Raw genomic sequence first — 12,598 nt, forward strand, 5'->3', positions numbered from 1 at the left:
AGGGAGAGACTGCTGTGGTTGCTGGAGGGTTGAGGAGAGGCTGCCTGCCGGGCTCCTTCTTTCACACACAGTCTGTGAGACAAACACCTTGAGCAGAAACATCTTATTTCTACCCTTTTACCATTGATTGGTCCCCTTCTTCGTGTCATCATTTTTTATGAGTCTTGCTCTTCCTGCATGTACTGACTTCTTAGGGATCTTTAGCTCCTGACCAGGTATTAAGAGATTCTTCTAGCCTCTGTTCCTAGCTTGCATCTGCCCCTTCTGTCTCGCTGGTCCACCTGGCTTGGCCTCGTCTGGGGGAAGAAAAACCCCACGCGTGCTGGTCATCTCAGGCTGCTGCAAAAAGATGCCGTAGACTGGGAGGCTTAAGCATTAGTTCTCTCAGTTCAGGAGTCTGGAAAGTCCAAGATCAAGGTACCAGTCAGTTCTATCCCTTGCGAGGACCCTTTTCCCAGCTTGCAAATGGCCCTATCCTTATGTGTCCCCACCCAGCAGAGAGAGAGAGAAGCAAGCTCTCTGGTATTTCTTCACAAGAGGTCGTGAGGGTGGGGCCCTCGCAGTAGAGTTCATGCCCTTAGGAAGAGACGTGCGCAGTGCTGAGAGTACTGAGGGCCGCTGATGGGGCAGTGGAGTTGGCTGGGACCCCTGTTTCTGTGTTCTCACTTAGTGCACAGGGGACTGTCAGCAGGGCCTTATCTCAACCTTGTAACAAGCCTGCAGGGTAGGAGAGATACTCCCCACACCTTGCAGATGACAAAAGTCGGTGTTCACAGAGGTTGAGCAAGTTACCCTGTCACGTGGCTAAGAAGGGGGCCTGTGATTCGGGCCTTAGTCCGGAGCGGGCTTCTCCTGCCCTGTTTGGAAGACTCCACCACCCAGGCTCTTACCTGCACGCCCTGGATTGCCTGTGGTCCATCCAGATGGGGTGGATTTCCTCCATCAGTGGATTTCCTGATGGAGGTGGCTTGAGGCCCCCAGTTCCTCTGATCTCAGGGCAGGGGAGGTGCCCGACAGTCCCCAGAGTACAGGCTGTCTGTGCAGTTAATACCATCTCTGTTCAGCCCTGGATCAGTGGGGCATCCAGCTCATGTAAGAGGAATCCCCCAGGATGAGGGCATCTTGAACTGATGTTCAGAGAAGGGTAAGGAGGCAGTTCCGCCTTCCCTCGATCTGCTTCCCACCTCCCCAGACTCCACTTGCAGTTCCACGGCCAGCCCAGGAGAAGAGTACTTGCAGCTGTGCCAGGATGGTGGCCAGGCCACTGCTCCGGGGTAGCTGTAGGGGATCAGGAAGCATGGCACCCCTGTCTGGGAGCAGCATCCACTTGCTCATGCTGGGCCAAGGTGGAGTCGGGCAGAATTCCTCTCGCAAACCCTCGACCGTTCCACAATACAGAAAGGAAAACTAACCTCAGAACGCCCCAAGCTCTCGCCCAGATTCTTTTGTTGTCAGGCATCCCTCCAAGGCTGATGGCCAACACCAAGCCGAACAGAAAGTCCCTGCCCTTCTGGAGCCTGGGGGTGGAGCGGGCGGGGCAGACATCAGACAAGGGCAGAAGGAAGCAGGCGACTCCCGACGCATGGGCTGTGATGGGGTGTTAGTGCGAGCTCATGGTGCTGGGGGCTGGTGCGGGGCCCTGGAGGCCGGCGAGGAACCCAGTCCTGCGGGTCCAGAGGCAGAGCGGAGCCCCGAGCCCCACGTGCCCCCTCTCTTTCAGAGTGCAGCTCCTTCTCGCCGCCCACCACGGTGATCCTCCTCATCCTGCTCTGCTTCGAGGGGCTGCTCTTCCTCATTTTCACGTCCGTCATGTTCGGGACCCAGGTGCACTCCATCTGCACGGATGAGACGGTGAGCACGGGGGCAGCCTGCCACCACTCCCTCCATGGCTGGGGTTGTGGGGCGGGGGGCTGCCTGCAGGTCAGACCTGGGTACTCAGGTCACACAGTTATGGGGCCCAGCAGCCTCTCTGTGACGAGCCCCTCCCCTCCCCCCCCACCTCCCATGAAGGTTCAGTCTTGTCCAGAGCTCTGTGTCACTCTACGAGGCACTGGGGTGCCCTTTCTGTCTAGCGGCCATGGGCCTGGAGAAGGGTGATGGACAAAGGGTGCCCTGCCCCGCATGGCACAGGCAGGGTCAGCTTCCCAGTGAGAGCGTCTTTCCGATCCGATCCTGAGAGTGGGGTCAGGAGACAGCCCAGCGGGGACCCCCAGAGCAGTGGGCGCAAGGCCGGCTCTGGTCCCCATCTGCGGCCTCCCGCCTACCCCCTCCTTCCGCCCGTTCACAACTCCTTCTCTGGGAGCTTCAAAACTGCTGGAGCCCCCACCCCTGGCACCACCGCTGCCACCTCTAAACCCTCCTAAGGCGTCCAGAAGCCTCCTGGTGGCCAGTCCGTGGCTGTGATGTGGGCATTTGTTCCCTCTTTGGCTTTGGGGTCTCAGTGAAGCGCCCCAGGCGGAAGGGGTAGTCTGAGTTCTGGGGGGAGGTTGTGAGTCCATCCTCAACAGTCACCTCGGGGTCTTCAGTGGGACGTTGGCTGCTTGGGTAGTCAGCCTTAGCTGGAGGCTCATAGGAAGACTCAGCCTTCACTGCTGCTGTGGCCCCACCGCTGAGGGTGTGGAGACTCAGCGTGCAGAGGAGGATGGTATGCCGGCTGCCAAGCCACCATCATTGGGATCTGGGGCAGTTCCCGGTGGCCTAGAAGGTTGCGTGCCTCTCAGCACCTTTTTTTCTTTTATAACTATTAGTACCATTATAAGAGTGTCTGTAAAAATAGTAGCCGATGGGGTTCATCCAGCCATGTGTCTGTGCAATGCACAGACCAGCTTCTGTCTGTGAGACCTGCAGGGAACCCAGAGGTGACCATCTGGCCCCACCGGCTGTCAGGATGCCACCAGGCCACACAGGCTGCAGCCTAGGTGGGTCGGGAGGCAAATCATGGCCCTGGTCCTCGTCGTTCTTCCCCCTCAAGGCCATTCCTAAAGGGAGCCGCGCTGAAAGGAAGGGAGAGAGGAGTCGAGGGCCTGCCGCGCGTGGCAAGGGCGTCCCGCCCTTGACCAGTATGGTGTGGTCCCAGCGCCTTAGGCTGTGAACAGAGTTGGACTGGGCTGTCCCCTCGGGCCCGCCCCACTCCTCCACCTCACAGAGACCACCAGATAGACCCCCGGTCAGGCTCCTGCCAAGCTGCTTCCGCCTTGTCCTCTAGCCACTCGCCAGCTCCTTCTGGAGAAGGGGACAGGAAGGGACCGACCTGCTCCCCCAGCTCGTCTTTCCTGTGAGACTTGGCTGGGGGTGGTGTGGGCTCAGTGACAACTGCTGAGGCTGCCTCGGGTCACATTTGTTCCCAGAGGAGCCCAGGAAGGCCTTGGCCGCGGCCGAGGCTGAGCGGTCTGCCGGTGCAGCCCCTCTAACCTGTACTAATCCCTCTCCTTCCTCCTCCGTGCTGACCTCTTCCTCTGGTTCACCTCCTCTGCTACACCTGGCCAGCCCCCCTACGCCGGGCGCTCCTTGGCCTCCCCGGCCGGCGGGACAGACCGCGCCAGAGCAGTCTTTTCACTTGGTCCTTTTTTTTTTGTCTGCAAAGTGGTCATAGCAGCTTCAGAGTTCCCACGAACCGATCCTTGGCTCTCACGAACTCAAGCTCCCCACGAGCTGAGGCTCCCCGCGCCCCAGCCTTCAGAGTGCTCCCACACAGCTCGGCGCTGGGCCCAAACCCCCCGGCCAGGACTCACTTAACACAACACCAGATTGCATGACCAGGAACAGCGGCTTCGGGGCCTGCTGACTTTCTTACGTGTCCCTTCCTGCCTGGAGGGACTTACACAGACGTGCCTGTGTGCCCACCCAAAGGAAAAATGATGATTCCTTTTTGTCTTTAGCACTTTTTATGAGAGAAAGAGAAGAAAAAAAAGAGTAGTATGTAGATAAGCTTCATCGCTTTAAAAAGGAAGCATTTACTCCATTCACCTCAGGCTAATGGATTTCTCTCCCCCCAGAACCACAGCAGTGAAGTGCTTGACTGAAAGTATGATTGTTCTTGTTTTCAGGGAATAGAACAATTGAAAAAGGAAGAGAGAAGATGGGCTAAAAAAACAAAATGGATGAACATGAAAGCCGTTTTTGGCCACCCCTTCTCTCTAGGCTGGGCTAGCCCCTTTGCCACGCCAGACCAAGGGAAGGCAGACCCGTACCAGTATGTGGTCTGAAGGACCCTGAGCAGCATTGCCACTCAGACACAAACCGCATCCCAGCACCACCGTCCGATCCGTTCTCATGAATGTCTAAACCGAAAAAGCAACACAACTACTCTGAAACTTTTTTTTTAATGTCTCAAGTAAAATGGCTGAACATTGCAGAGAAAAAAAAAAACTCCTCATGGTTTTTATTTTTGAAAAGATCATCCTTTCTATTTTTCAGTGACCGAAGCTGCTTTCCTTTTTTTCCCTATTTAAAATCACTTCTCTGGCCTCTGGTTTCCTCTTTGCTGTCTGTCTGGCATGACTAACGTGGAGGCCACTGTCTCCAGGCCACGCCCCCTTGTACTAACTGAGTCGTGACGCTTACGCGTGGACGGACCGGCCCAGACGCCTGGTCGGGGACCCATAGGAGAGAGCCAAGAGGGCCTGTGACCTCCCACTGCCCAGGAGGCAGTGGCAGGTGCCTGGATGGGACTTAAAACCTCGCTGAAGACGGATGCTCACCCCTTGTGGCCTGGGAGGCCCGAGATCAGGGCTGGAGCCCTAAGAAGGGTCCTTGACCACAGCAGCCTCGTGCCCCGTGTGAACATGATTTGCCTCTGAATTCACAGAATCAATTGCCTGCCTTGTACTTTGTGGGCTCTGGGTGCGTAGAATGATTTTGGGGGTGGGTGGGGGGGATGGAGATGAAAGGGGTTTTATTTGTATTCCGAATCACCGGTTATATTCCAACTGATCATTTGGAAGAATGTGAAGGAAAGAAGTTTTTCCAGTTCAAAATGCCTTACACAATCACGAGAAGAAAACGACTCGGCTGCAGGCGAGCTATACGTTTCCTTTATTCCCTCTGCTTCCCGTCTGGGCGTCCCACCTCCCTCGCTCTCCTCCTAGTGCGGTGTCCGTTCAGCACTGTTACTGCCAAGCGAACCAGTCGCAGCCCCACCGTCGACCCCCTCCTTCCTCATTTTCGTAGATCTCCGCAGTCGGTTTACTTTCGGATGTTTTAGACCCATAAATGTGCACATCTCCATGTCTCGTCTGTATTTTAACCTGGGAGTCCGTGGACCTGCGTGGGCTGCCCGTGATGCAAAGGCACCATCGCCAAGTTGAGAGACACCCACCCGTCCAGTGGAACCGGCAGATTCCTAAGCCTGCGGCGCCGAGACTGACTAGTGTTTTCATTTGCACACTTGTGTGTTGAGTCTAATTCGAAGGAGGGAAGGCCTGAAGACCGTGAGGGGAGGGGAGGGGACCGTCTCACACAGGGAATTGTTTTTAAATAATCACCACAAACCTTTTTTTTTTTTTTTTTAAATCTGCTTGGGGTGGGTTTTGGGGTGAGGTTCACGAAATCAGCCCGGGGTGGGGAGAGATTTCGTCTATCTGTGTGATCTTTCAGAAAAGTAAGTGGAACATGCTGCCTCTTTTCAATTCTGTCAGTGCTTCCACATGGAAACCAAACGCAATAAAATTTTTCCAAAACCTGTTCTGGCTGAGCCCCCCGTCTCTCACGGAGTCCCCCCTTGGGTGGAGCTAATGGTCCGGTCAACACGAATGTGCTCTGTTTGGGTGTTTCTTTCATCGCTTTTAAAGGGCATTTGTGCATGCTCCCTTTTGCATCATCACCTCTAAAGGATGTTTACAGCCCTCTTTCGGAAAAACTGGCCCCACTGGGCCTCTCTTCTCTGGCTCTTTCTGCAGCCTGAGTACCTTCCCTGGTGCGTGTGGATTCCCAGTTGGAACAGAAAGAAAACTCATCAGGTCTGCAAAATTTGCTTCTCCAGTTGGGCCTGGGAGAGAGACCTTTTTTCCCTCTGCCCACCCACCAAAAAGCAAAGTGAAGCCAGAGGAAATGACTGGGACCTTCCACACACATCCTGGGATGTGGCTTTGAGGTGCTTGCCACCACCCCTCAGATGTTTAGGCAAAGAACCCTTTTCTTAGCAATCTTTTCTGAGTCAGTCAGCTTTGACCTGCCTCTGCTGTGCTGTTGATGCTATAGTCAAGCCTGCGGTTTGGGCTTTTTTCTCTCAATGCTGTTTTTAAATCTAGTCCCTAGCATTTGCTCCCTATGTGCTTCCCCCACCACACCAACCCCACCCCTTACACTGATGAAAGAAATGTGGTTGTTGAATGACCCTAGAGCATTTTAGAAGGCCCTCACTCTGCTGTGTTCCCTCAAGGATCTATCCCTGGGAGGAGAGAGTGCTTTTGCTATGCTCCCTTTTGCCAGGGAGGAGAGAGTAGGACTCGGGGAATATTGTCAAGTATTTGAAGGCCTCAAAATACCCCATCTTCAAGGACATTTTTTCTTTAAATGAATCACATTGGCTCTTCTCCCCATGGAATTTCTAAGGAATACAGTAGATCATGCTAAAGATATATCGAATTTTGTTTTCAAGTCCTCAAAATAGAAACTCACTGTTTACACCTGAGCGTACCACCTAAATCTTTCCCAGAGAGTCTCCTTCTGACATCCAATGTGATTCTGTCTCTGGGTTTTTACAAGCCCTTGGCTGAAAGAATGAATGTTCCCGAGTTCTCAAGCCAGAGTGAAGAGCTGCACTCAGGACATAGGAAATAGCCCCAGACTCCCTGTGTTCTTCCTACTTTATCTTGTTGAGATGGAGAATGTTTTGCCAGGAACCCAGTGAGTGGAGGCTTCCCAGGTGGCTCAGAGGTACAGAATCCACCTGCCAGTGCAGAAGACTCAAGAGACACAGGTTTGATCCCTGGGTCGGGAAGATCCCCTGGAGAAGGGCATGCAACCTATTCCAGTATTCTTGCCTGGGAAGTCCCATGGACAGAGGAGCCTGGCGGGCTCCAGTCCATGGGGTCAGATACAACTTAGCGACTATAGCAACAGCAGCAGCAGCAGCCAGCGATGAGGAATGTAGCTGTTCTCTGCAGCACGGTGGTTGAGCTTCCGCCTGGCATCCACGCAGGAAGAAACAGGCATCCCCAAGCCCTCCTCAGTCTCCCAGGATGGCAGACGAAGAAGGACATCTCTACACAAAAGCAACCCAGCCTTTTGCTTCGGCGCCAGAGTCGCAACAGCACCGAATGGTACACACGTGGGAAAATGAGCCAATAGTAGCCACAGTCTTCCAGAATGTGGGCTCTGAGGAGTGGAAAGGGGAAATAAAGAGGAAGGCGACTTGATCAGTTGGACTGGTGACTCCTTCCCACCTGTCAACTTCTGGTTCGTTTTCATAGCAACCAGACTGAACATGCAAAAAGCTTAGGAGCAAACAAATCTCTGCGTATTTACATGGGCTTGGTGACATCATGCGCAGGGTAGGCGCGGGTAGAAATGCATGTGCTTCATCTCCTTCTAGTCATGTACTATTTCATCTTTGTAATACTTTTTTCATGGAAGAACGCAAAGTGAGACATCTTGACTTACTAGCTTTTAAAACCCACCTTCATCATGAGGTAAATTAGACGGTGTTTATTGAACACTTACGTGAGGTTGATATCACACAGAAACCCCAGACCTTAAGGCTGGGCTGGGTTCTTTCAGCCAGGCTGACGGGTTTTATGTTTTTCTCACTTCAAAGCTTGTAGTACATAAGCCTACATAGTGACCTAGCCTGTAGAAGTGAGGGGTTCCGACCTAGAAGGGGCCCTTAGTTAACAAAGATATTTGAAGAGAGGAAGATTTTGCTAGAATCCCTCTTGAGAATCTTCCTGCTGAGGGATATACTGAGGCAGTGCATCTCCAAGTGTGGTCCACAGACCAGCAGCAGCTGCCTGTCCTTGGGGACTTAACAGAGATGCAGATTCCCAGGTGCCACCCCAGACCTGCTGAATCAGAAACTGGTTGGGGAGCAGCGATCTGGATCCTCACAGTCCTCCAGGTGATGGTGACCCGTGTTCAAGTCTGAGAATCCACTTAGGGGCTACAGGGGTCACCCACAGGCCTGCCGATGATGTGGTCCTGGGTGCTGCTGGTGTCAGCATGGTGCTAGCTGGGGTTTTGCCCACTGTGAGCCCCTCTTCAGTCATAACCGGCAGCCTCCCCCGGCCAGTGAGTGCTGAGAAAATAAGGAAAGTGTTTGAAGGGGAGCCAGACTATTCACCTGTCCAGTGATCTTCCCGCATATCTCATCTGACCCACTGGTTTCTGCACCAAGAGGGCCCTTTGGGTGAAGAACCTTCCCAGAAGAAGATGGAAAAGTGTGGTGCCAGGGTCCTCCCAGCAGGAGCGGTGGCCAGTGAGTGAGGGAGCCTTGGGGAAGACACAAGAATGTCCTGGCCTTTGGTTTCTGTCTCTGGACCTCAACTCCCATGTGGCCTTTTCTTGCATCTTTTAAATACATATCTGCCTGAGAATCACCTAATAGAGGATGATGGATTCACAGTGAAATGAAAATAACCCATTCACAAGTCTACAGGCGTCCCTGGTGGCTCAGAGGTAAAGGATTTGCCTGCCAATGCAGGAGACACAAGAGACACAAATGTGATCTCTGGGAAGATCCCCTGGAGAAGGAAATGGCAACCCACTTCAGTATTCTTGCCAGAAAAATCCTATGGACAGAGGAGCCTGGTGGGCTACAGCCCATGGGTTTGCAAAGAGCTGGACACAATTGAGCGAGTAAAGAAATCTACATTCCCAAACTGAAGACTTCGATTTCCCCCATCCTCTCACTCAATTAAAAAAAAAAATTATTGATAACTTGAGCCTTGCTATTATACTAGCAAAGCAGAGTGAGCCCCAGGGATCCCTCATCTGTGCCGGTGGGAGCTGAGGATGGGTGGGAGCTGAGGACGCTGATCCAAGGAATTCTGAACAATGTTGCAGAATAGCTGATCCATGGAATTATGAACAATGTCGCCAGGATAATGTTTGCAAAAACCTTTAGGATGAAGATACACGCTCTGACATGGACGTAAAAGATGCCCTGAATTCCTGCAGCTGAGGTCGTGTGGTGATGGGTCCTTGGGCCCTCTGTCTTTGGTTCCAGTCTGGCTCAACTTCCTTCCTGTGACCTTAAGCAGTAGTTTGTTTAAGCCTCTGCTCATCTGTGAAATCCCGGAGATAATCTAACTCACAAGATTGCTCTGAGGATTCAGAGAGGAATGATGTGGGTGTTAGGATGGTGTCTGGCCTGTTGTGGCTCTAGAGAGCGTTAGCTCTGAGATAATCTAACTCACAAGGTTGCTCTGAGGATTCAGAGAGGAATGGATGTGGATGTTAGGATGGGGTCTGGCATGTTGTGGCTCTAGAGAGCGTTAGCTCTGGCGAAGCTGTGCTTTTCAGAGCATGTGCACAGTTGTTGGTGTGCGAGATCAGTTTATTGGTTTGCAACAGCATTTTTTAAACAAAAAATAATGCCTTACACCTTGTAAAAGATGTATTTTTATGAAACTTTGGTGTGTGTGTGTGTGTGTGTGTGTGGTAGGCTGCAACAGAATAGTATTCCCTATTGTTGTTTCATCGTTCAGTCACTCAGTCGTCACAACTCTTTGTGACCCCATGGACTACAGCCCACCAGGCTCTGTGGGATTTCCCAGGCAAGAATACTGGAGTGGGTTGCCATTTCCTACTCCAGAGAATCTTCCCAACCCAGGGATAGAGCTTGTGTCTCCCTGCACTGGCAGGCAGATTCTTTACCACTGAGCCACCAAGGAAGCCCATTTCCTATTGTGGGTTGCACTAAACACATGTGAAACTGCTGATGAGGAGAGGGTTGTTCGGCTGTCTCCAAGGAGGGCACGTTTGCGTGGGCTGCAGCAACTCCAGCTGTCTATGTCTGAGATGCAGGGACCTCCTGTTCTTCCTCTGTGGGCTTCAGCCAAGTCCTTACAGAGCATGTGCCTGGTCTCCGTCTCCTGGGGAGCCATAGTCCTGGTTCATCCATTCTGGGGCATTGACCAGTTGGTTTACAGATCACTGCTCACGTGGCACTCAGGCCGATCAGGCCCAAAAGGCCAAAGTCACACACTGCCCGCTAGAAACGCTGGTTTAGCCAGTTGCCCCCTTACCAGGAATCAGCCAACCATTCCTGTTGGCTTGAGTGGGAAGTGGGTATCACTGCTGCCTCCGCAACCCTCTAGCTTAAGATCTCTGCCTCCAGGACACCTTGAAATCCATACAGAACTCAAAAGTGAGTCCTACCAGGGAAAAGAAACCCCACTGGCTCCTCTGAACCTGATGGTCCAGATCTTCAACCTTTCTCTTTTTTAATCTTTTTGTTTGTTTGTTTGTTTACTTATTTGGCCATCGTGTGGCATGTGGGATCTTAGTTCCCCACCAGGGATCAAACCCGTGCCTCCTGCAGTGAAAGCACAGTCTTAACACCTGGACCGCCAGGGAAGCCCCCCTCTGCCTTTCTTTTGCATCAGATTCATTTGGAGTATTTTCTCCTCTTCAGACAGGCACTCGTGGATGTTTGTCCACTTCACTTCTGAGGAAGTTTGTCTGGTGGGCAGGCCAGGCTCTGTCTGGAACATTTTTTCAAGCTTGCTGAGGAGGTTGAGTATCGTTCTGTGGGCTCTCTTTTTATTTTTATTTTTTAACTTGTTTGTTTACTCTTTGGCTGCACTGGGTCTTCATTGCTGTGCGCAGGCTGTCTCTAGTTATGGAGAGTTGGGGCTACTCTTCGTTGTGGGCTCTAGACACGTGTGCTCAGTAGTTGTGGCACACGGCCCATGACATGTGGGATCTTCCCGGACCAGGGATTGAAACTGTGTCCCCTTTGTTGGCAGGCAGATCCTTAATCAATGGGCCACCAGGGAAGTCCCCTTCTTTTTATTTTTAATTAAAAAAATTTCATTGAAGAATAGTTGATGTATGGTATTATATGTTAAAATATAGTGATTCAAAAATTTTAAAGGTTATACTCCATTTATAGTTATTACAAAATCCTGGCTATATTCCCTGTGTTGTATAATATATCCTTGTAGCTTATTTTATATACAGTATTTTGTACCTCTTAATAACTTACCCCTGTATTGCTCCTCTCCCTTCCCCTCTCCCCATGATGCTGCTAAGTCACTTCAGTCGTGTCCGACTCTGTGCGACCCCATAGACGGCAACCCACCAGGCCCCCTTCGTCCCTGGGATTCTCCAGGCAAGAATACTGGAGTGGGTGGCCATTTCCTTCTCCAATGCATGAAAGTGAAAAAGTGAAAGTGAAGTCGCTCAGTTGTGTCCCACCCCTCAGCGACCCCGTGGATTTCAGCCTTCCAGGGTCCGCCGTCCATGGGATTTTCCAGGCAAGAGTACTGGAATGGGGTGCCATTGCCTTCTCCGTCCCCTCTCCCCATGGATAACCACTAATTTGTCCTCTGTATCTACGAGTCTGTTTCTTTTTTTTTTGGTATTCTCACTAGCTTGGGTTTTTTGTTTGTTTGTTTTTTTAAGATTCCACATAGAGGTGATATCATACATTATTTTTCTTTCTCTGACTTATCTGACTTAGTGAATTCAGTTATTTCAACTTAGAGTCCATCCATGTTGTTGCAAAAGGAAAAAATTCTTTTATGGCTGAGTAGTATTCCATTGTATACATATACACACACCACTATTTCTTTATCCATTCGTCAGCTGTAGATACTTAGGTTGCTTCCATGTCTTGGTTATCGTAAATAGTGCTACTGTGAATATTGCAGTATCTTTTGAAATCAGGGTTTTTGTTTCTTTCAGATATATCCCCAGGAGTGGAATTGCTGGGTCATATGGTAGTTCTATTTTTAGTTTTTTTAAGAAACCTCCATAATGTTTTCCACAGTGATTGCACTAATTTACATTCCTACCAACAGTGCACAAGTGTTCCTGTCTCTCCACATCCTTGCTAACACTTATTTGCATTGTTTTTGACAATAGCCACTCTTACAGGTGAGAGGTGACATCTCCTTGTTGGGGATTTTTGGGGGCTGTGTCCGGTCTTTGTTGGGGCACGTGGGATCTTTGCTGTGGCATGAAGGCTTCTCTCTAGTTGTAGGCTTGCAAGCTCCAGAGCATGCAGCCTCAGTAGTTGCAGCACTTAGTTGCTCTGAGGCATGTGGGATCTTAGTTCCCTGACCAGGGATTGAACCTGCATCCCTTGCATTGGAAGGCAGATTCTTAACCACTGAACCACCAGGGAAGTTGCTCACTGTGGTTTTGACTTGCATTTCCCAGATGATTAATGACATTGAGAATCTCTTCACATGCCTATTGGCCATCTGCATGTTATCTTTGGGGAACTATTCAAGTCTGCCAGTTTTTTAAGCAAGTTGTTTGTTTTTGATGTTGAGTTGTAAGAGCTGTTTATATATTTTTAATATTAACCCTTTTTTGGTCATATCATTTGCAAATACTTTCTCCCATTCTGTAGGCTGTCTTCATTTTGTCAGTGGTTTTCTTTGGTGTGCAAAAGCTCTTAAGTTTAATTAGATCCTACTTGTTTATTTTT

General features: G+C 51.0%; 1 protein-coding gene across 8 annotated transcripts in view; it reads left to right on the forward strand.

Annotated features, from left to right (window-relative positions):
- The window catches only part of ZDHHC3 (zinc finger DHHC-type palmitoyltransferase 3), a 60,072-nt gene that overhangs the window by 41,204 nt on the left and 6,270 nt on the right, over positions 1-12,598 (forward strand). For 4 of the 8 annotated variants that reach the window (XM_069560897.1, XM_069560900.1, XM_069560901.1 and 1 more), the window contains 2 exons: positions 1,721-1,851; positions 4,047-5,682. In XM_069560897.1, coding sequence (XP_069416998.1) covers positions 1,721-1,851; positions 4,047-4,205 — 290 coding nt within the window. In that variant the 3' untranslated portion in view covers positions 4,206-5,682. Of the gene's footprint in view, positions 1-1,720; positions 1,852-4,046; positions 5,683-12,598 lie in introns of those variants that run through there. The other 4 variants (XM_069560893.1, XM_069560895.1, XM_069560894.1 and 1 more) reach the window with 1 other exon arrangement.

The sequence above is a fragment of the Ovis canadensis genome, chromosome 19 (assembly GCF_042477335.2).
Source record: "Ovis canadensis isolate MfBH-ARS-UI-01 breed Bighorn chromosome 19, ARS-UI_OviCan_v2, whole genome shotgun sequence".
Taxonomy (NCBI): Eukaryota; Metazoa; Chordata; class Mammalia; order Artiodactyla; family Bovidae; genus Ovis; species Ovis canadensis.